A 24,512-nucleotide genomic window follows, 5' to 3' on the forward strand; every position below is an offset into this window, starting at 1 on the left:
AGCCCCCTTGGAAAAGGGGCTGCGTCCACCGCCACTCACCCCCAGTTCCCTGTCCCAGCCTGGGAGTTGGGGGAAGGAACTGTGGGAGGTTGGCCAACCTGGGGAAGTTGGCTGTGGGAGCACACTGACCACCAGGGGGCAGCTCCTGCATTGAGCATCTGCCCCCTGGTTGTCAGTGCACATTATAGCGTCTGGTCATTCCAGTCGTTCTGGCCACTTAGAGACTGTATATATATATATATATATATATATATATATATATATATATATATATCGATGTTAAACCTCTGCCACCTATTATCTAGAATAATATATGCAAAATAACACATTTAATTAGTAAATCATTGTATAACAATAATAACTAGACATTATTGGGGATTTACTTTGTACTAGCTACCTTGACAAGTGCTTTATAAATCTCATATTTAATATTCACACTAGCTCTGTGAGTCATTTATTGTTATCCTATTTTTCCTAGAATGTATAAATGCAGAGTAAATATCATTTGATCTTAAGTTGCCCAAAGCCAAATGTACTATTTCTAAAAGGGAAAAATGTGTACTTCTAGTCCAAGTCTGTTTAACTCCAAAATATATTCTCATCAGATTGTGTCAAATATTCTTGGAAGACTGAACAGTGTGAATCATCATCCTCATTTCAGAGATGATAAATCACTCATGGTTTTTGAGTGATTTCCCCAGATCACATCAAAGAACAATGAAATCTGATCTTTCAAGCCCAAATTTTAGACTCCTCTCTGAGCTTCAAACACCCCTCCTTGGTGGGGGAGGAGGCCAATTAAAAGCTTAAATGAGGGAGAATTTCTTCCCCCAAGTTCTCAAGAAGCAAGTGAGGGTCCATTTTACACAGTGACACATCCAATGGCTTATTGAAGATATAGAGCATTTATTTCTAATGAGAAATTAGACGTAGGCTTTCCAAGCTCCGGGTGATAATTTTCTTCAAAATTTTCAGAGCAGTTCCCAGAAACCTGAGGAAGTATCACTCTCAAGTTTAGTGCTACTGGTCCTTTCATCTCTTCCCCTTAATATGAAGCTTTTGCAAGCAAAGCCACTCTTAGAAACATATCTAAACTACAAATTTTCCTAAATTTGAAACATATCGAAACTACAAATTTTCCTAAATTTTTCTATTTCACATCCACATTTTCCATACTTTAAGGTGCATGATAATTAAAGAGCACTGCTGTAAGGAAAACAATCAATTATGAAAATCATAGACTATCCATAAAAACAGGTGCATCAATTACCTCTCTCTAGAGGGATGGTTTGGGTTTGTCCACATTTAAGTATATAAATATTAATTAGGATAAATGATTTTTGCCAATGATTATTATATAGCAGGCACTGGTTAAGAATTAATTTTATTTAAAAGTTAAATATTGACATAATGTCTTGTTATTCCAAATAGCTAAGGAAATGAGGCAGAGACCTTAAGCAATTGCTCAAAGTCACACAGATGATGAGATGGACTGGGTCTTTGAAACCCTCCAGTCTAGCTCCTAACCTAACCACTGTGACATGCTTGCTCAATTTGAGCAGAGACTTGGAAGTTAAGCACAACACAATTTAAAGGCAGATTTCAAGGCTATGAATGTCCCCCAAATCAAATATCCTTCTTTCTCTCGAGTGCCCATCACCACCACCTATCTCTGGAACAGACATGGATCTCCATATGGATTGACTTAGTAAAGGCAGATGACCTAAAACTGTCCTGAATTTATTTCACTCACCCAACCCTGGACCGAAATGCTGGACAAATATGAATGAAACTAAGACCTGCCTCCAAGGTTGGCAGCAATAAGCTACTTTTCAGTTGTTTTTCTCTAATTTTTACCAATTCACACTTGATTAACTATAAACTATAAACATACTAGCCATACATTAGAAAAACTATTTAAAGTATCTAATGATTATATAGTTTATTTCCTATGTCTATATAGAATCATTACTTTATCCTGAAATCTGTATAGAGTTAAAAAGTTAAAATGCTAAAAGATAAAACACAATAACTTAGTCTTTAACATATTTTTTTAAATTAAGACAGGTCATGTCTAGGCATAAAATTATCCATTTACATAAACAAAAAAGGATGGCTGCATACATTAGCATATCAAGCAATAATTCTGAATTCTGAGAAAAAAGCATTAAGCACTAAAATATGAAAAAAGCATTCTTTAACAGTTTGTAGTCTTGCATAAGACACTGTATATTGTATAACGTATATAATACATAACATTCCAGACTTACCAACAGCTTCTGAATGTACTCACTCAAACTCACAGCAACTTTTCTGGTGTTTTTAACGGCTCTACTGTAAATTAACGTTGTAGCACCCCGGATCCAGTTCACTACAACTATATTCACATCATGATGATTCAAAGTCCTTATAAAGTTCGGAAGCCATGATGGAATGGAGCTCAGTGGTCTGTATCCATGAATAAGCCAGACTGTTTTCTTACTTGTGTTGAACTTAACATTAAGTGAATCATCCTGCTCCAAAAGTGGCTCAGGACAGTTTAGGTTGTTCTTTGGATACATTAACAAAAACATCTTCACTTGGGGATTAAACAAATCACTGAAGGAATCCTTCATTGATAGCTTTGTAAATTCAAGGCATGGTCTTTTATTCTCTGAAAAAAAAAAATCAGTCAAGCTGAGTACTGATATAGTATTTGATTCCATTCCCATTGCTCTTGCAAAAAGCAAGATTGAACTTGAAGGGTGGGGAGAATTTAATTTCATTAGCACTTCAACACAATTTACCGAGTAACTACAATGTTGATTTGCTGATTATGCAAAATGAATTTTTGAACTAGAATTATTTAAAATTTACTATAAAATATAGAAATAAATAAAATTGATTAAAATTAAGAATTATTTTTATCTGTACAATATACTAATAGCAATAGTTTGAGTAAAATTATTATTATTAATAAAGTGTGAACAGCAATAAAAGTAGGTAAGTTGATTATGAGCTTTAACTGTTATTCTGCAGAAAATAGTTACATATGGATAAGCATTAGAAAAAATATATTTTAACTGACTAGGGATCAAATAAATACAAATCAAAACAATAAGTTATCTTTTTCTTCCTACCAAATTAAGCAATAGTAGAAAAATCATTTTAATACTCAATATTTGTGAGGATAAATGTAACAAATATTCATTTACATGGATACTGATAATACAGCATCCTTTTGACATTTTACATGTGTGTGTATATCACACAGATAATCTTAAAATATTTATTCTTCCTGATTTTATTTCTAGGATTTATATTAATAAAATAAGCAATAATATTAAATGTAAAGTCATTAATCACAGGGTTAAGCATAAGCACACCAAAATGTAAGACACTTTAAATACCCTCCTATAAGTCTTCTCATGCATATGTTCATCTTATCTATCCTCCTACCTACCTATCTAGACTGTCCTGGGGACAGAGGCCTTTTGGCTCTGGGGCCTGCTCCTGAACTCCAAGCCCCGCCCCCGGCTTCCACACACACTGCCTGCTCCTGGCTCCCCAGTGCCAGTGTGTGAGCTAGCGGCCATAGGGCCAGAACTTTCCCAGCATGGCCCTGGCTGCCAGGTGCCTGTGTATGCAAATTAACCTGCCATCTTTGTCAGGTTAATTTGCATACTCACTCTGATTGGCTAGTAAGCATAGCAGAGGGATGATTAATTTACATGTTTCTCTTTTATTATATAGGACTAGGGGCCCGGTGCACGAAATTCGTGCACTGGGTGTGTGTGTGTGGGGGGGGAGAGTCCCTCAGCCCAGCCTGCCCCCTCTCACATACTGGGAGCCCTCAGGCGTTGACCCCCATCAACCTCCGATCGCCTGATCGGCCCCTTGCCCAGGCCTGACGCCTCCGCCCGATCACTGGCTCTGGCCCCTGCCCAGGCCTGAGGCCTCTGGCCCAGGAATCATGCCTGGGCAGGGGACCCCCATCTCCCTCTGATCGCTTGCTCCACTCCCCGCCCAAGCCTGACGCCTCTGACCCAGGCTTCAGGCCTGGGTAAGGGGACCATCATATCTCCCAATCCCCGGCTCTTCCCCCCACCCAGGCCTGATGCCTCGGCCAGAGGAGTTGACCCTCATCACCCTCCGATCACCAATCACCGGATCAGCCCCTTGACCAGGCCTGAGGCCTCCGGCAGAGGTGTCAGGCCTGGGCAGAGGACCCCCAGCTTCCCGCGGTTGCAGGCCCCGCCCCTGCCCAGGCCTAACGCCTCTGGCCTAGGTGTCCGGCCCAGGCAGCGGGGACCCACAGTGGCAGCGGGGGGCGCCGCGATCGTGGGCTTCGCTTTAGGCCCAGGCAAGGGACCCCTAGCTTCTGGGACTGCCAGCTTCGACCGTGCCCAGCTCCCATCGCTGGCTCCACCCCTACTTCCTGCTATCACTGGCCAGGGCGGCAAAGGCGCCTGATTCTCTGATCATGGCTGGGGGGCAGGGCAAAGGCGGCCCCAGGGCCGCCTTTGCCCTGCCCCCCAGCTCTTAGCTCCCCTCTGGGTTTCCGATCACTGTCAGTGGCAGGGGGCTTCTTCCTGCTTTCCCTTTCGCCTCCCTGCATTGTGCCTACATATGCAAATTAGCCGCCATCTTCTTGGAAGTTAATTTGCATATAGCCCTGATTAGCCAATGAAAACGGTATCGCCGTATGCCAATTACCATTTTTCTCTTTTATTAGTGTAGATATTTGATAACTATAAATATCCTATCTAATAAAAGACAAAAGGGTAATTAACCATACCTCCGCTACTCTTCCCATTGGCTAATCAGCGAGATATGCAAATTAACTGCCAACAAAGATGGCGGCCGGCAGCCACGCAGCTGAAGCGAGCAGGAGGTTTGCTTGCTCTGGTGATGGAGGAAGACAAGGTTCCCCACCTGCTGTGGCCCAGCTCTAAGCTCCGAAAGCAACAGCTCCAAGAGCAACAAAGTTTGAATTATAGAAGCTAAACAAACCCCAGATACCTGCTTTCAGCCAGCCGTCGCCTCAGAGCTGGGAGCGCCAGTGACGGCAACAGAGTTTCAATTATAGAAGGTAAATAAATCCCAGAATAAAAAAAAAAGAAAAAAAAGGAGAGGCTGGGAGCTTCAGTCGCAGGCCAGCCTGAAAACAGCCCTCAGCCTCTCACCCAGTCTGGCCAGGCACCCAAGCAGGACCCCCACTCTGATCCGAAACACCCTTCAGGACATTCCAGCAGGCCACCACCTGTGCACCATGCCTCTATCTGATATATTAAAAGGGTAATATGAAAACTGACCCTAACAGCAGAGAGACTGGGAATGACTGGTCATTATGACACACACTGACCACCAGGGGGCAGATGCTCAATGCAGGAGCTTCCCCCTGGTGGTCAGTGCGCTCCCACATGAGGAGCTTTGCTCAGCCGCAAGCCAGGCTGATTGTTGCCAGTACAGTGGTGGTGATGGAAGCCTCTCCTGCCTCCTCAGCAGCTCTAAGCATGTCTGACTGCAGCTTAGGCCTGCTCCCCGCTGGCAAGTGGACATCCCCTGAGAACTTCCAGGCTGCCAGAGGGATGTATGACTTCCAGCTTAAGCCCAATCCCCAGGGGAGCAGGCCTAAGCCAGCAGGTGGTCATCCCCTGAGGGGTCCCAGACTGTGAGAGGGCACAGGCCGGGCTGAGGGGTTTCCCCCCACCAAGTGCACAAATTTTTGTGCACCGGGCCTCTAGTGTTTTAATATATAAATATAATATCTTATATAATAAAAGGCTAACATGCAAATCGACCAAACAGTGGAACAACCAGTCACTATGACATGCAATGACCACCAGGGGGCAGACGCTTAACACAGGAGCATCTCAGGGGGAGTGCTGCTCAGCCAGAAACCAGGCTCATGGCTAGTGAGTACAGTGGCAGTGGTGGCAGCCTCTCCCACGCCCACAGCAGCTTAAGGGTGTCCAACTGCCAGCTTTGGCCCACTCCCCATCCCCTGAGGACTCCTGGACTGCAAGAGGGCACAGGCCAGGCTGAGGGCCTCCCCCACAAGTGCATGAATTTTGTGCACCGGGCCTCTACTATATATATATTTTATAAACCATAAAAATGTTATTATTTATTCATTAAAATCATTCCAGTTTGGAAAGTATATAGGTAATATTGTCACAATTATTTGGAAAAATATATGGGAGGAAGGCAATGAAAGAAAACATGACCTGCATTTAACTCCTGAGTTAATAGTGAAGAGATACTTGGTCAAGATACTTGGAAAATCTTGATACTTCATTTATTCTAAGTACTAGAAAATGAAGTTAAGAAAAGGGATAAATCAAACCACAGTACAGTAACAGTACTTGCTATACTGTATAAATTGTATAAGGAATTATGTCCATCCACATTCCCACCACCCAGAACAGTAAGAAGGCCAAATGCAATTGATATATCCAAACTGTTAGTCCACTCCAAGCCAAGTTAGAGTTTACTTGGCCTAGGAATGAGTAATGGGGAATAACCCAATAAAATCCCTGCTAGAATATAAGGAAAAGAAATCACCCAAAACAATCAACACAGAGATCTATTATCCAGTAAAAGCTGTAAAAGTAATTTCAGAACACTATAGTACATTTATTAGACTGCAAGGACAATAATGTTTAAAAAAAGGAACAGGAGTCCATTAATATAAAATTTATTGGTGTAAAAATACAGCAGATTACCAAAAAAAAACCCAATAAAAATTGTAATAAATCATCTAACTCTACAACTTAAAGAATTAGAAAGAGAGCAAAAAGAAAATCCCAGAATGAGCACAAGAAAGGAGATAACAAAGATCAGAGCATAAATAAGAGTCATAGAGACCAAATGAATAATACAAAAGATCAATGAAATGAAGAGCTGGTTCACTGAAAGGATAAACAAGATTGATGAACCCTCTAGACAGGCTCACCAAGAAACAAAGAGGGAGGACCCACATAAACAAAACCAGTAATGAAAGAGATGAAATAACAACAGACCCCACAGAAATAAAAATAATTGTTAAAAAATACTATGATCAACTCTAGTCCAACAAACTCAACAATCTGGAGGAAATAGACATATTCATAGAAAAAATTCAACTTTCCGAAACTCAATTAAGAAGAATCTAAAATCTCAGTAGGTCGATAACTATGGAAGAAATTGAAGCAATCATCAAAAAGCTTCCAACAAACAAAAGCCCGGGGCCAGACTTCACAGGGAGTTATACCGAACATTCAAGAAAGAACTAAATCCTATCCTCCTCAGACTATTCCAAAAAATTCAAGAGGAAGGAACACTTCCAAGCTCATTCTATGAAGCCAGCATCACCCTAATACCAAAACCACATAAAGACAACACAAAGAAATAGAATTACAGGCCAATATCCCTCATGAACATAGATGCCAAGATCCTCAACAAAATTTTAGCAAATTGTATCCAGCATTACATCAGAAAGATCATACACCATGACCAAGTAGAATTTATCCCAGGGATGCAAGGATGGTACAATATCCGCAAATCAATAAATGTGATACAACACATAAACAAATTGAGAGGAAAAAACCACATAGTCATATCAATTGATGCAGAAAAAGCATTTGACAAAATCCAACACCCTTCCTTGATAAAAACCCTTGGCAAAATGGGAATAGAGGGATCATACCTCAATGTCATATAATAAAAGCATTATAAGACAAACCTGTAGGCAACATCATACTCAATGGGCAAAAAATACAAACCATTTCACCTAAGAACAGGAATGAGACAGGGATGCCCACTTTCACCACTGCTGTTCAACATAGTTCTGGAAGTGCTAGCCATAGCAATTAGACAAGAAAAAGAAATAAAAGATATCCAAATGGGAAAAGAAGTTGTAAAACTGTCCTTATTTGCAGATGACATGATACTGTACATAGAGAACCCTAAAGACTCCATCAAAAAAATTTAGACTTAATAAATGAATTCGGCAATGTAGCAGGATACAAAATTAAAGCCAAGAAGTCTATGTCATTTCTACACATCAATAGTGAACTTACAGATAGAAAGACTAAAAAGAAATCCCATTAACCATTGCACCAAAAAAATTAAGATACTTAAGAAAAAACTTAACTGAGGAGGTAAAATAACTGTACTCAGAAAATTACGGGACACTGAAAAAAGTGATAGAAGAAGACATAAACAGATGCAAGAATATACCGTGTTCATAGACTGGTAGAATCATCATTAAAATGTCCATACTCCCCAAAGCAATCTATAGATTAAATGCACTCCCCATTAAAATACCAATGTCATATTTCAAAGACCTAGAATGAATTCTTCAAAAATTCATCTGGAATAAAAAAAGATCTCGAATAGCTGCAGCAATCCTGAGAAAGAAGAACAAAGTAGGAGGGATCTCAATACCGGATATCAAACTGTATTACAAAGCCACTGTTCTCAAAACTGCCTGGTACTGGCACAAGAATAGGCATATAGATCAATGGAATAGAATAGAGAGCCCAGACATCATCCCAAACCCACTATGCTCAGTTAATATTTGACAAAGGAGGCAAGAACAATGGAGTCAAGACAGCCTCTTCAAAATATGGTGCTGGGAAAATTGGACAAATACGTGCAAAAACGTGAAACTAGACCACCAACTTACACCATTCACAAAAATAAGCTCAAAATGGATAAAGGACTTAAATGTAAGACAGGAAACCATAAAAATACTAGAGGAATCCACAGGCAGCAAAATCTCAGACATATGCCAAAGCAATTTCTTCACCAATACAGCTCCTAGGGCAGTGATGGCGAACCTTTTGAGCTCAGCGTGCCAGCATTTTTAAAAACCCTAACTTAACTCTGGTGCCGTGTCACATATAGAAATTTTTTTATATTTGCAACCATAGTAAAACAAAGATGTATATTTTTGATATTTATTTTATATATTTAAATGCCATTTAACAAAGAAAAATCAACCAAAAAATGAATTCGCGTGTCACCTCTGACACGCGTGTCATAGGTTTGCCATCACTGTCCTAGGGTAATGGAAAAAAAGAGAAAATAAACAAATGGGACTACATCAAAATAAAAAGCTTTTGTACAGCAAAAGAAACCATCAACAAAACAACAAGAAAGCCCACTGCATGGGAGAACGTATTTGCCAATGTTATCATCGATAAGGGTTTAATCTCCAACATTTACTGGGAACTCATACAACTTAACAAGAGGAAGATAAACAACCCAATAAAAAAATGGGCAATGGACCTAGATAGATACTTTTTGAAAGAGAACATAAGAAAGGCCAAGAGACATATGAAAACATGCTCAAAATCACTAATCATCCAGGAGATACAAATCAAAATGACAATGCAGTACCATCTCACACCTGTCAGAATGTCTGTCATCAAAAATGAAAAAATGACAAGTGCTGGCGAGGATGTGGAGAAAAGGTAGGAATGCACTGCTGGTGGGAATGAAGACTGGTGCAGCCACTGTGGAGAACAGTATTGGCTTTTCTCAAAAAACTAAAAATGGAACTTCTATTTGACCCAGTGATCCCACTTTAGGAATATATCCCAAGAAACTAGAAACACCAATCTGAAAGGATATATGCACCCCTATGTTCATAGCAGCACAATTTACCATAGCTAAGATTTGGAAACAGCCTAAGTGACCATCAACAGATGAATGGATTAAAAAACAGCTGTACATCTACACAATGGAATACTATGCTGCAGTAAAAAAAAAAAAAAAAAGAAAAGGAATTCTTACCATTTGCCACAGCATGGATGGACCTGGAGAGCATTATGCTAGGTGAAATAAGCCAGTCAGAGAAAGATAAATATCACATGATCTCACTCATTTGTGGATTATAATGAACAACATAAACTGATGAACAAAAACAGGTCCAGAGACAGAGAAGCATCAATCAGACCTTCAAACCTCAGGATGAAGATAGGTGAGGGTGGGGGTAAGGGAAAGAGATCAACCAAAGGACTTGTATGCATGCATATAGGCCTAACCAATGGACAGAGACACCAGGGGGTGAGGGCATGAGTGCGGGGTTGGGGGCCAATCAGGGATAAGGACACATATGTAATACCTTAATCAATAAAAAAAAATGCTTAAAAGTACAGTAGATTAAGATGAAACAGGGAATAATGAGAAACTCCTATTAGGAAAAAGTAAAAATACAATTGCATACATTAGAAATATTAAAACACTGTACATTAGGCAAATGACAAAAAAATAAATAAACTAGGAAAATAATTTTCTTTCTTTTCTCCCAGTGTACTTTGTGCCAATTAAAATGTTCTGTGATAGATATGTTGCTACAGTAGTTTTCAAAGTGAGGTTAGCAGGGGAAACACATCAAGATGCTTGTTAAACCTGTTTTAAATCTTTATTATTGAAAGTATTACAGTTGTGCTCTTTTTATCCCCATTCACCCCTTTCAGCCCACACCTGCCCCTTGCCTCACACCTTCACCACAGTATTGTCAGTGTCCATGTGTTATGCATACAAGTTCTTTGGTGAATCTCTTCCCACAAAGCTTCCCTCTGAAATATTTCCAAATAAAAGTAGGGAAGAAATTAATATACTTATGTATAAGATACTTTGAATGAAAGCAAATACCCCAATTGAACACAAAGTGAATGACAATTCTACAAAATAAAATATTGCTCATAAACTAATTAAAATGTACCTAACCTTCTTAAAAGTCAAATAAAGATGAATTAAACAATATTACCATGTCATTTTACCATTATATACATTGACCATCAACACAATGTATCACAAAATTTTTAATAGTGCACATTTAGAAATTAACTAAATATATGGTAATGAGAAACTAGAAACATAAATTATGGTGTATCTATAGATAGGAACTATATGCAGCAATTAATAGTTCATATATACAGTTATAATGTTATCAATAGTGTATGATATTTATACAGTACTAGAGGCCTAGTGCATGACATTCATGCACGGGGGGGGGGGGGCGGCGTGGTCGGGGGAAGAGTCTCTCAGCCTGGCCTGCGCCCTTTTGCAGCCCAGGAGCCCTCTGAGGATGTTCGTAGGGAGCGGGCCTAAGCCGTCAGTTGGACATTCTTAGTGCTACAACGGAGATGAGAGAGGCTCCCACCACCGCCACTGGGCTTGCCAGCCTTCAGCCCGGCTTCTGGCTGAGTGGCACTCCCTCTGTGGGATCTCACTGACCACCAGGAGTCAGCTCCTGTATTGAACATCTGCCCCCTGGTGGAAAGTGAACATCATAGTGACAGGCCGTGCTGCCATTTGGTCAATTTGCATATTACCCTTTTATTATATAGGATTATATAGTATACTATATACACAGATACATATTTGTATACATACGCACATATTGTAATGGGGCTGGTAGGAAATAAAACAATTACTTTATTGTTATTTGTAATGATGGTGATATTAATGAAGATGTTTTATGTTTTTCTCTATTTCTGTTTTCTGTATTTTAATATTTTCTGAATGTTCTGGATCTAAATTATTTATTAGTTTTATAATGACAAAAGTTGTTTAAATAGACTTCAGGTATTTAAAAATGATAACAAAAATAATATTATTAGCAAAAAATTAAAAACATCTAAAACAAAAAGAAAAATATTGATTCGTTAAGTCCTGTTTGAAAACTAAGACATTGAGAGTCTGGGAATTTTACTGAGTAACTGTATTGTAATTAGAAACTCAGTAAGAGGGACCAAATATTGTATTTCTTTGCCATGTAGGAAGATAATGACTCTGAAAAGGAAAATGGGGGCAGGGAGCTTGCAACCTAGTTCAGTATCTGGTTAAAACTGTAGTCTTACTTCCCCACTCTGACTGACTTGGGCAGAGTTGTGGACCATGATCCCAAGGCCCCCCAAGACTGACTTGGATGGAGCTTTGGGGACCCTCAGAGGCCTGCCACAGGAGGAGATATATAGGTCAGAGCCTCCCCACTAGTTCAGTTCAGGCTTTGGATCCTGAATTCCCCTGGACTAGCAGATCTGCGAAATAAAGGTTAAACTTTCTTTCCTCAGAGTGCTGCCTGATCATTGTCCCATATATTCTGCCACAACTCCAGCAATATTTCAACACAGAGATACACTGAGAGAGAATCCTAAAAATCTTCCGAGGTTTTGGCAGTAAACTGTTAAAAATATTAAAGACATATGGTGATGTTAGGAACAATCATTCTAAGTCATTCAGCTGTGTCCCTGAAATATATTTCCATTACAGTGAGAATGACTGTGAAGAGGACAAGGAGATCGAATGGACAGAATTTTGATGTGTGGACAGTGAGCTACACATGGGTAGCTATGACCCAAGAGTCTCTAGCTTCTCTCAAACATCTCTTACGACTTAACAATTTCTCTTTTTCTTCTCATCTCTGAGCCTTGGTTCCTTCAAATAACTCATGTTATTCTAACTTTCTTTGATTTCAAACCCAATATTAGTGGTGGTAACCTTCAGAGACAAGTTAGCCTGTTTTGCAACTTTCAGCATTGACCAAATCAATAACAAAGAGGTCTCAAAACTCAGCTAAAAAAAGCTACTAATCCTGAAGGGGAAGATGGCTGCTGACGGGAAGGCAGTCTGCAAGACATTGTGAGAGGGAGAGAATAAAAGGAGAGCATGGGGATGTATGAGGAGTGTATATTTGTGGGTGAGGGACAGCTATCCTCCAAGGGACTGTTGGGGACTGCCGAAAGGGGCTCCCCTGACCAGGAAGCCTCCACTGCTGCTGAAATCTCTCCAGAGCGACCAGGTTTGCCGTGGAGACCACGCCATCTTGAAGGGGTGAGTGGCTGTTATTAGAAGCCTATACAGCCCGGTCTCTACAACCACAACACCCAGCAACCAGCTATGAATCCAGGAACACAGGGTCTCTAGCAGCTCGAATACATGGACTCAGATGAGCTCTGCACCTTTTCATGGAAAGGTAAGATTTTGCCTAGGGCAGTGGTCAGCAAACTCATTAGTCAACATAGCCAAATATCAACAGTACAATGATTGAAATTTCTTTTGAGAGCCAAATTTTTAAAACTTAAACTATATAGGTAGGTACATTGTTATTAACTTAATTAGGGTACTCCTAAGGCTTAGGAAGAGCCACACTCAAGGGGCCAAAGAGCCACATATGGCTCGCGAGCTGCAGTTTGCCGACCACTGGCCTAAGGAAAAGTGAGGTCTGCAATACAGGCAGGAGAGGGAAATACGAGAACAGGATCTAGAGGTTTGGGGAAGTCTGTGCCCCACAAAATCTGCTGTCTACAGGAAACCCACCTCACAAAAAAGGACTCACACAGACTGATGGTGAAGGGATGGAAAAAGGTTTTTCAGGTGAATGGAAATGAAAAAAAAGCTGGGGTAGCAGTACTTATATCTGACAAATTAGATCTCAAAGTGAAAGAAACAAAAAGAGATGAGGAAGGCCACTTCATAATACTAAAGGGAGCAACCCAACAAGAAGAAATAACTCTGGTAAACATATACGCACCCAATACAGGAGCACCCAAATACATAAAAATACTTCTGGAGAATATCAAGGGAGATATTGACAGCAATACAGTCATAGTAGGAGACTTTAATACCCCACTATCACCATTGGACAAATCCTCTAAACAAAAAATAAGCAAAGAAACATCAATCCTAAATGTCTCACTAGATCAGATGGAATTAATTGACATCTTCAGAACATTTCACCCCAAACCACAGAATATACATTCTTCTCAAGTGCATATGGGTCATTTTAAAAGAAAGATCAAAATTTGGGTCACAGGCAAAGTGTCTTCAAATTCAAGAAGATAGAAATCATATCAAGCATCTTCTCAGATCACAAAGGCATAAAACTAGAAATCAACTACAATAAAAACAATAAAAAAAATCAAACACCTGGAGGCTAAATAGCATTCTATTAAACAATGACTGGGTTACCAGAGAGATCAAAGAAGAAATAAAAATCATCACAGCAACAAATGACAATGAAAACACGACAATGCAAAGTCTATGGGACACAGTGAAAGCAGTCTTGAGAGGGAAGTTCATAGCTCTACAAGCCTATCACAAAAATAAGAAACAATGATAATAAATTACCTAACCCTACAACTCAAAGAGTTAGAAAGAGAGCAACAAGAAAAGCCCAGCATAAGCAGAAGGAAGGAAATAATAAAGATCCGAGCGGAGATAAACGAAATAGAGACCAAAAAACCAATACAAAAGATCAACAAAACCAAGAGCTGTTCTTTGAAAGGATAAACAAGATTGAGGAACCTCTAGTCAGGTTCACCAAGAAGCAAAGAGAGAAAATCCAAATAAACAAAATCAGAAATGAAAGAGGTGAAATAACAACCAATCCCACAGAAATAGAAACGATTATGAAGAAATACTATGAACAACTCTACTCCAACAAAAAGGAGAACCTAGACGAAATGGATATATTCTTAGAAAAATACAGGCTCCCAAAACTCAACCAAGAAGAATCAAAAAACCTGAATAGGCTGACAACTACTGAAGAAATTGAAACAGCGATCAAAAATCATCCAGCAAACAAAAGCCCTGGTCTGGATGGCTTTACAGGGGAGTTCTACCAAGCATTCAAAGAACTAAAACCTATCCTCCTCAGACTATTCCAAAAAATTCGAGAGGAAGGCACGCTTCCAAGCTCTTCCTATGAAGCCAACATTACCCTAATCCCAAAACCAGATAAAGACACCACAAAAAAAAAAAAAAAAAAAGAGAGACCGAGAACTACAGGCCGATATCCTAGATGAACACAGATGCTAAAATCCTCAACAAAATTCTACAAATCAGATTCAGCAATACATTAGAAAGATCATACACCATGATCAAGTGGGATTTATTCCAGAGATGCAAGGATGGTATAATATCCGCAAATCAATAAATGTGATACATCACATAAGCAAACTGAGAGACAAAAAAATCACATTATCATATCACTTAATGCAGAAAAAGCTTTTGACAAAATCCAACACCCTTTCTGAATAAAAACTCTCAGCAAAGTGGGAATAGAGGGATCATACCTCAACACAATAAAAACCCTATATGACAAACCTTAAGCTAACATCATAATCAATGGGCAAAAACTAAAACCATTTCCCCTAAGGACAGGAACAAGACATGGATGCCCACTTTCACCACTCCTGTTCAACATAGTACTAGAAGTACTAGCCATAGTGATTTGATAAAAAGAATGAATAAAATATATCCAAATTGGAAAGGAAGTAAAACTATCCTTATTTGCAGGTGACATGATACTATACATAGAAAACCCCAAAGACTCCATCAAAAAACTACTAGACCAAGAACCAAGATGGCGGCGTAGGGAGTAGACCTGTGCGTGCTGCCTCCCACAACATCATTGAAACTACCAACTATAAGACAAACAAACACCATTCAGAACCATGGGGAAGTTGGCCCAGTGGAAGTTCTACAACTGGAAGGAATGAAAGAAGCACAGTGAGACTGAGTAGGAGCTACAGAGGCGCCAAAAACAGAGGTACACAGTCGCATGCCAGGCGGGCTGCAACTGGATGTGCGGGTTTGTTTCAACCAGATTGCTCGGGGCGGGTCTCTGAGGCCCTAGACCAGACATGGGCAAACTATAGCCCGCGGGCCGGATCCGGCCCATTCAGCTGTTCGATCCGGCCTGCGGAGCCGAAAGAGCAGAGGGTTCTCTTGCTCTCCCCTCCACTCCTTCAGCAGCAGCAGTGTTAACATGTATTAGTTCACACAAACACTCCATCCATGCTTTTGTTCCGGCCCTCCTGTCCAGTTTAAGAACCCATTGTGGCCCTCGAGTCAAAAAGTTTGCCCACCCCTGCCCTAGACCCTATGGGGAGAGGCGGCACAGCCTTGCAGTGGTTGGAAAGTGAGGGAGGCTCTGGCGCGCAGCTGCTCGCTTGCTGGGGTCCAACCCCAGCAGGTCCAGGGGTCCCCAAAGGTGTGGACGGAGTCGGCGAAGAAGGAATGACACGGAGACAGTGTTCAGTTGATCGGCAGCCTTGCCAGGATCTCTAGCCACAATCTCCAGCCAAGTTCTGTGTCCATGTTCTCTTGCTAGGTTCTCCAGCCAGGTTCTCCATCCAGGTTCTGTAGCCATGTTCCCTCACTAGGTTCTCCAGCCAGGTTCTGTCCAGGTTCTAATCAGGTTCTCTTGCCATGTTCTAGCCAGGTTCTGTAGCCAGGTTCTGTCTCTAGGTTCTGGGTCTAGGTTCTGTGTCTAGGTTCTGTGTCTAGGTTCTGTGTCCAGGTTCTGTAGCCAGGTTCTGTCTATAGGATCTTCAGCCAGGTTCTCTCGCTAGGTTCTGTCTCTAGGTTCTGTTGCCAGTTTCTGTCCAGGATCTTTTGCCATGTTCTGTCTCTAGGTTCTGTCTCTAGGTTCTGTGTAGGTTCTGTGTCCTGTTGTCTTGTTGCATCTGTATTTATACCAGTTGATTCCAATCTTATCAATCTCTATTCCAAAGGTTAGAGCACTTCTTATCTCCATTCCAGGGAGTAAAGATTATGTAGCTTAAGTATGATTGTTCGTAGTTAAAGTGATTAACTACCCGCCTGGCACTTAAGGGGTTTTATTCCCTCCCTAACTTCAGGGGAAAATCCCTACCTGGAGAAACAAGCTTTCTCGGAGAGGTGACCTTGGTTAAAACATAGTGCCAAGAAGGTGAGCAAACATATTAAGAACAGTATGCCATATATGCCAGGTCCCTTGAAACAGCAAGGATGGACGGGCTCCTGGCAAATTCCCCCTTTTTTATTTTTTAAAAGCAGGCATTAAAAAGAAAAAACCCCAAATGCTCTCTTGTATCCATTTTAAGAGTAGGATTGGCGCTTTCCACTATTACCTGAGTCCTGATCTATCACCCCAGGGAGAGCTTGCCAATCCTGAACTTTCCCGGGGTGGAAAGGCTGCAGTGGGGTTAAGGATAAGGCTCCTTGGGCCTACCTCCTCCCATGCCTTTACATTTACCTTAGAAGGTGAGCAAACATATTAAGAACAGTATGCCATATATGCCAGGTCCCTTGAAACAGCAAGGATGGACCGGCTCCCGGCACTCGCTGGCACTGGGGGACACGAAGTCCCAATGTCCCGAAGAGGCAAGGAGCTGCAGAGATGCCACCATTGCTATTTGTTCCGCCCTGGCGACTCCCTGAGACCCCACCTTACTCAATTAACATCCCCATCCAAGCTGTGCCAGAGGCACAAGAGGAAATGCCTGCTCTTTTACAAACTCTCAAATCCACTGAGCTGGTTCGGGTGGGATCATGAGGCACCAGACCCTACAGGAAGAGGTGGCACGGCCTTTCAGCCGTCAGAAAGCGAGGGAGGCTCTGTCGCACAGCTGCTCGCCGGCACTGGGGGACTGGAAGTCCCAGAGCCCCAGAGAGGCGAGGAGCTGTGGAGACGACATTGCTATTTACTCCGCCCTGGTGACCCCCTGAGACCCAGCCCTAATTAATTTACATTCCCATCCAAGCTGTGCCAGGGGCACAAAAAGACCCACCTGCACTTTTGCAGCCTAACCCAACAAATTGCAGACTTCAACTCCTCGCACCCATGGGAGACACACTCAAGAAGCAGACCCAGGAGAACCAAGATGGCAGCGTAAGGTACAGACCTGTGCGTGCTGCCTCCCACAACAACATCGAAACTACCAACTATAGGACAAACAGCTATCATACAGAACCATGGGAAAGCTGGCCCAGTGGAAGCTCTACAACTGGAAGGAAAGAAAGAAGAGCATTGAGACTGAGTAGAATGTGCAGACACCAAGTACAGAGCCCAACCCAACAAACTGCAGATTTCAATTCCTTCCATAGAAAGAAGAGCATTGAGACTGAGTAGGATGTGCAGAGGCACCAAGTACAGAGCCCAACCCAGCAGGCTGCAGATTTCGGCTCCTCGCATCCGGGAGGGATGCACTCAGGGGGCAGAGTCGGGTTCGGGGCAGGCCAGGGCCGGGCCCGGCTGGGCCAGTGATGTGGAACCCCTGTACCAGCAGGTGCACAAGCATGCCCCAGTCTCACGTGGGGTGCTGGGGGACAGCAGACGGGCAGTCTGTGCACTTGGTGGAGGGCGAAGTCCAAGCAGGTGTGCTGGATGTTCAGCCACCAGGAATGCCTGGAGATTTTGTCTGGTGGGGAGCCGCCCAGGAGGGGACAGAGTGCCAAACTTCGTGTTTCCCCGGTGAGGCTGGGATGGCCCCAGTGAGGTCGAGACTGCCCCGGTGAGGTTGCAACGGCCCCGGTGAGGCTGGGACGGCCCCAGTGAGTTTGAAACGGTCCCAGCGAGGTCGGGACGGCCCCAGTGAGGTTGAAACGGCCCCAGTGAGGTTGAAACGGCCCCAGTGAGGTTGAAACGGCCCCTGTGAGGTAGGGATAGCCCCGGTGAGGTAGGGATGACCCCAGTGAGGTCAAGACGGCCCTGGTGAGGACAAAACGGCCCCGGTGAGGTTGGGATGGCTCCAGTAAGGTTGGGACAGATAATGGGGACCAGGATAAACTGATGAATAGGGGTAGATACCGAGGCAGAGCAGCATTGAACAGACTGTCAAAGTATAGTGTGAAGCCTGGGGAGGGTTTGGGAGGGCAGTTAAGAGATCAACCGAAGGACTTATATGCATGCATATAAGAATAACCAATGGACACAAGACACTAGGGGGTAGGGGAGGCCAGGGAAATGTCAAGGGGGGGAAAAAGGAGACATATGTAATATTCTTTGTAATACTTCAAGAAATAAAAATTATTTTAAAAAAATAAAAATAAAAAAATATAAAACCAGACTGCCAAACATGTGAAAATACCAGGAAAACACTGAAAAATCAAAAAATGGGGGAGAAGCATGTGGCAACTAGCCCCACCAGGTGTGAAAAATACTATAAAGCCTCTAACATTAAAACTGCCACAAGAATGAATAAATAAAAAGAGATAAGAACTGGAAGAACAATAAATGCAGAGAATTTTTTAAAAATTAAAATAAAATAAAATAAAATAAAAAGAGATAAATAGACCAGTGGAACAGAAAAGAAAGTCTAGACACAGACTCAAGGACACACAGAAATTTATTTATGATAAAGGTGACTTCTTAAATCACTAGGGCAAAGATGGACTTTCTAATAAGTGGTGGTGGGATACCTGAATATCCCAAAGGTGTTCCAGTAAGAGCATGATGAAAGGCCGATGTATCTGCAGCCCTGGTGAACTGAGGATGATCTGGGTCTTTCTCAGAGCCAAGAAACCAGCTGCAGGCAAGAACTAGTTTGTAGCCCTGAGGAGTTAAGAGCAGCCCAGAAGAATCTGACCACTGCTCCTAAAGAGCTCCACCTATCCCCTGAACATGCTATGACTTGAAGAGTTTCAAAAGTCTGATTCTTGCCCTGGCCAGGTAGCTCATTGGTTGGAGTGTTGTTCTAATGCACCAAGGTTGCAGTTTGATCCCCAAACAGGGCACATGCAAGAATCAACCAGTGAATGCACGAATACATGGAACAACAAATCGGTGTTTCTCTCTCTCCCTCCTTTCTAAAATAAACATTTTTAAAATGTTTAAAAAACAAACAAACAAACAAAAAAACTACTAGACCTAATAAATGAATTTGGCAGTGTACCAGGATACAAAATTAATGCCCAGAAATCTATGGCTTTTTTATACACCAATAATGAACTCACAGAGAGAGAAATGAAAAAAAAAAATCCCATTTACCATTGCACCAAAAAAAATTAAGATACCTAGGAATAAACTTAACCAAGGATGTAAAAGACCTGTACTCAGAAAACAATAGGACATTGAAAAAAGAGATAGAGGAAGACATAAACAAATGGAAAAACATCCCATGTTCATGAATTGGTAGAATCAACATCATTAAAATGTCCATAGTACCTAAAGCAATCTATAGATTCAATGCAATACCTATTAAAATACCAATGGCATATTTCAAAGATCTAGAACAAACTCTCTAAAAATTCATCTGGAAAAAAAAAAAACTAAAACTAAAACGAATAGCCACAGCTGTTCTGAGAAAGAAGAACAAAGTTGGAGGGATCACAATACCAGACATCAAACTATATTACCAAGCCACAGTTCTCAAAACTGCCTGGTACTGGCACAAGAACAGACATATAGACCAATGGAACAATATAGAGGATCCAGAAATTGAACCAAGCCATTATGCTCAATTAATATTTGACAAAGGAGATAAGAGCATACAATGGAGTCAAAACAGAATCTTTAATAAATGGTGGTGGGAAATTTGGTCATATATATGAAAAAAACAGAAAAAAAAAGAAAGAAACTAGATCACCGACTTATACCATACACAAAAACAAACTCAAATGGCTAAAGGACTTGAATGTAAGATGTGAAACCATAAAAACCCTACAAGACTCCATAGGCAGCAAAATTGCAGGCATATGTCATAGCAATATCTACACAGATACAGATCCTAGGACAAGAGAGACCAAGGAGAAAATAAACAAATAAGACTACATCAAAATAAAAAGCTTCTTCACAGCAAAAGAAACCATCAACAAAACAAGAAAGCCCACTGCATGGGAGAACATATTTGCTAATGTTATCACCAATAAGGTTTAATCTCCAATATTTATAGGGAACTCATACAACTTAACAAAAGAAAGATAAACAACCCATTCTAAAAATGGGCAACGGACCTAAATAGACACTTGTCGAAAGAGGATATTCAGAAAGCTAAGAGACACATGAAAACATGCTCAAAGTCACTAATAATCTGAGAGATGCAAATCAAAACACCAATGAGATACCACCTCACACTTGTCAGAATGGCTATCATCAACAAATCAACAAACGACAAGTGCTGGAGAGGATGCGGAGAAAAAGGAACCCTCCTTCACTGCTGCTGGGCATGCAGACTGGTACAGCCATTGTGGAAAACAGTATGGCATTTCCTCAAATATTTAAAAACTAGTGGCTCAGTGCACAAAAATTTGTGCACTCGGAGGCTGGAGGGAGTGTCCCTCAGCCCGGCCTGCACCCTCTCCAATCTGGGACCCCTAGATTTACAGCGATCGGGCCTAAACTAGCAGTCAGACATCCCTCTCACAATCTGGGACTGCTGGCTCCTAACCACTCACCTGCCTGCCTGCCTGATTGCCCCTAATCACTCTGCTTGCCAGCCTGCTTGCCCCCAACTTCCCCCTGACACCAGCCTATTCACCCCCAAACGCCCCCCCACCAGCCTGATCAGCCCCAACTGCCCCTGTACCAGTGTGCTCACCCCAACTACCCCCCCTGCTGGCGTGCTTGCCCCTAACTGCCCCCACTCCCTGCTGGCCTGCTTGCCCCCAACTGCCCCCCTGCTGGCCTGCTCACTCCAAGTGGCTCCATCTTCTATTCCATTTGTGTCCTTTCCACCCCTAAGCTAATGTCCTGTCCTTAATATGTGGTTATGAGATGTCTCTGTGACTGAGCTGGGAAACCTTTCATGTTTCTCTTTCCTTTCCTTTCATCTCAGGGTAACTGAGCTCTGCGGTTTGTGTGGGACCAAAGGCCCTGGGAATACAATGCTGAGCCCTCTGAACTCATTTTATTCTTTATTGTATTATTTGATTCTTGGGGCTGAATTAAACATGAAAACAGAAGAAAATATACCCTTAGATATAGAATCTGAGTCATTACCCAGAGATTTCTGTGGTAGTTAACACTGAGGCATGAGACACCTGTGTTTATTGGTCAGTTTCCTCAACTATGGAACGAAGGTTGATCCTGCCCCTTGGATCCTATGGAGGTTGGATATGATGCATCCAGAGGGATTAACTGGCAGCTCTGAGAATAAGATCAGAAGTCAACAGACACTTGTTTCCTTTAACCAGACAGAATTAGAAAAACACAACTCTTTTTATCATACAGCAGCCAGGGCCATACCTATGGGAGGAGGAGCAGGGAATCAGGGCTTTCCCCTTGCTCCTTCCCCGCCCTCCCTGCCTCCATCCCTGCACTGGTCCAGCTGCTATGCTATGGCAGAACTGCTCAACTCAGGCTCTAGCCCTGCCCATGTCACAGAAAGGAGCATGCGCACTTCTTGCAAACACAGAAGCAGCTGTGGAGTAGGGAGGTGGTGGCTATTCCCCTGAGAAGGCTCTGAAGTCCTTGTTGAAGTCTCCACTCCAGAGCCTGTGAGTCCTAGGAGGCTGCCCAGTGGAGGCACCACATTCCTTTCAGTAGAAATGGAAGATTGATAGGAGCCTGCCACTGAGGGGAAGGACCAGGAGGTCTGCCTTGTGCCCATTCCAAATCCACAGTCCCGCTGTGGAGCCTCCTGAGCCCAATGCCCATGGCCGGGGCGGACAGGGGGTGGGGCTGCTGCCATTGCCATGTTCCCCTTGAACCCCACGGATGGCTGGGGCTGCACTCAGTAAGGGCTGAACACATAGCGGGCTGCACTCGGGGCGGGGCCCCTGCCATCCCCTCGTTGAGCCTGAGCTCCGTGCCGATGGCCTGGCCGCACATGGAGTGGGCTCACACGGGGAGGGAAACCCCTTTCGCTGCTTTCTGCTGGAGCCCAGAAAGGATGGCCTGGCTGCACAGGGGGCAGGACCCCACCATCGCCTCCTTCCATTTGAGCCGCAGGGCCACTTTTGCCCTGCCATCGGGCTCTTAGCTGCCACTTCGGTTTCCAATCACCGGGTGGCAGGCGGCTTCTTCCTCTTTCGCCACTCAGCATTGTGCTGACATATGCAAATTAACCACCATCTTCGTTGGCGGTTAATTTGCATATCACCCTGATTAGCCAATGGGAAGGGTAGCGAAGTTACGGTTAATTACCATGTTTGTCTATTATTAGATAGGATGGAACTGCCATTTGACCCAGTAATACCACTCCTAGGAATATATCCCAAGAAAACAGAAACACCAATTAGAAAGGATATATGCACCCCTATGTTCATAGCAGCGCAATTTACAATAGCAAAGATCTGGAAACAGTCTAAATGCCATCGGCAGATGAGTGGATTAAAAACTGTGCTTTATCTACACAATGGAATACTATGCTGCTATAAAAATCAAGGAATTCTTACCATTTGTAGCAGCATGGATCGAACTGGAGAGCATTATGCTAAGTGAAATAAGCCAGGAAGTGAAAGAAAAACACCACATGATCTCACTCATGGTATCTAATAAAAGAGAAACATGGTAATTGGCGTACGACTGCTACCCTTCCCATTGGCTAATCAGGGCGATATGCAAATTAACTGCCAGCCAAGATGGCGGCCTGCAGCCAGGCAGCTTGAAACGAACATGACGCTTGCTTGCTTCAGTGATGGATGACTCCAACATTCCTCGCCTGCCGCTGCCGGCCTCTGAGCTGCAACCCTAAGCAACTATGTTACAAATATAGAAGCTAAACAAAACCCCAGAAACCAGCTTTAGTCGCCCGGCTTCAGCAAGCAGGATCGCAACATTGTTTCAAATACAGAAGGTAAACAAAGGCCAGAAACCGGCTTTCAGCAGTGGAGGACTAAGAGCTGGAGCCTCAGAGCTAAAGATGGCCCAGAATAAAAAAAAAAGAAAAAAAGGAGCGGTTGTGACCTTCAGTCACCCGCAAGCCTGAAAACAGCCCTCAGTCCCTCACCCAGGCTGGCCAGGCACCCCAGTGGGGACCCCCACCCTGAAGAATGTGTGAACAGCTGCAAACAGCCATCATCCCCTCATCCAGGCTGGCCAGGCACCCCAGTGGGGACCCCCACCCTGATCCAGGACACCCATCAGGGCAAACCAGCTGGCCCCCACCCGTGCACCAGGCCTCTACCTTATATAGTAAAAGGGTAATATGCCTCCAAGCACCAGGATCAGTGGAGCCGCGAGGCCTCCCGGCACCGGGATCAGCATGACAGGGGGCAGCACCCCAACTCCCTGATCACCCTGCGGCTCTGTGTGTGACAGGGTGCGGCCCCCCAACCTCCCCCCAAAGGCCCTGCTCTGTGTGTGATGGGGTAGAGCTATAACCTCCCCATCAGCCCTGCCCTGAGTATGAGAGTGGTGGCTCCCCAACCCCCTGATAGGCCCTGCTCTGTGCGTGACAGGGGGCACCGCCCCAACGCCCTGATCGGCCCTGCTCTGTGCGTGACAGGGTACAGAGCCCCAAGCCCCCTGATGGGCCCTGCTCTGTGAGTGACAGGGGGCAGTGCCCCAACCCCCTGACTGGCCCTGCTCTGTGCGTAACAGGGGGTGGCACCGCAACCCCTCCATCGACTCTGCCTTGAGTGTGACAGGGGACAGTGCCCCAACCCCCCAATCGGCCCTACCCTGAGCATGACTGAGGGTGGCATCAAAACCTCCCGATCGCTCTGCTCTGTGCATGACAGGGGAAGGCTCCCCAACTCCCCAATTGGCCCTGCTCTGAGCCCGACCAGGGGCTGCACCTAGGGATTGGGCCTGCCCTCTGCCACGCGGAGCAGACCTAACCCAGCAGGTCGTTATCTCCGAGGGGTCCCAGACTGCGAGAGGGCAC

The 24,512-nt window shown here is 43.3% G+C and overlaps 1 protein-coding gene across 1 annotated transcript in view; it reads right to left on the minus strand.

Moving 5' to 3' along the window:
* The window catches only part of LIPI (lipase I), a gene marked incomplete at both ends in the record, with an annotated part of 77,147 nt that overhangs the window by 46,569 nt on the left and 6,066 nt on the right, over window positions 1–24,512 (minus strand). Inside the window, one exon of the mRNA XM_081087412.1 lies at window positions 2,271–2,653. Within this exon, the coding sequence (XP_080943538.1) occupies window positions 2,271–2,653 (383 nt within the window). The remainder of the gene's footprint in view (window positions 1–2,270; window positions 2,654–24,512) is intronic.

This window comes from Myotis nattereri (assembly GCF_964212035.1).
Source record: "Myotis nattereri genome assembly, chromosome: 3".
Classification (NCBI taxonomy): Eukaryota; Metazoa; Chordata; class Mammalia; order Chiroptera; family Vespertilionidae; genus Myotis; species Myotis nattereri.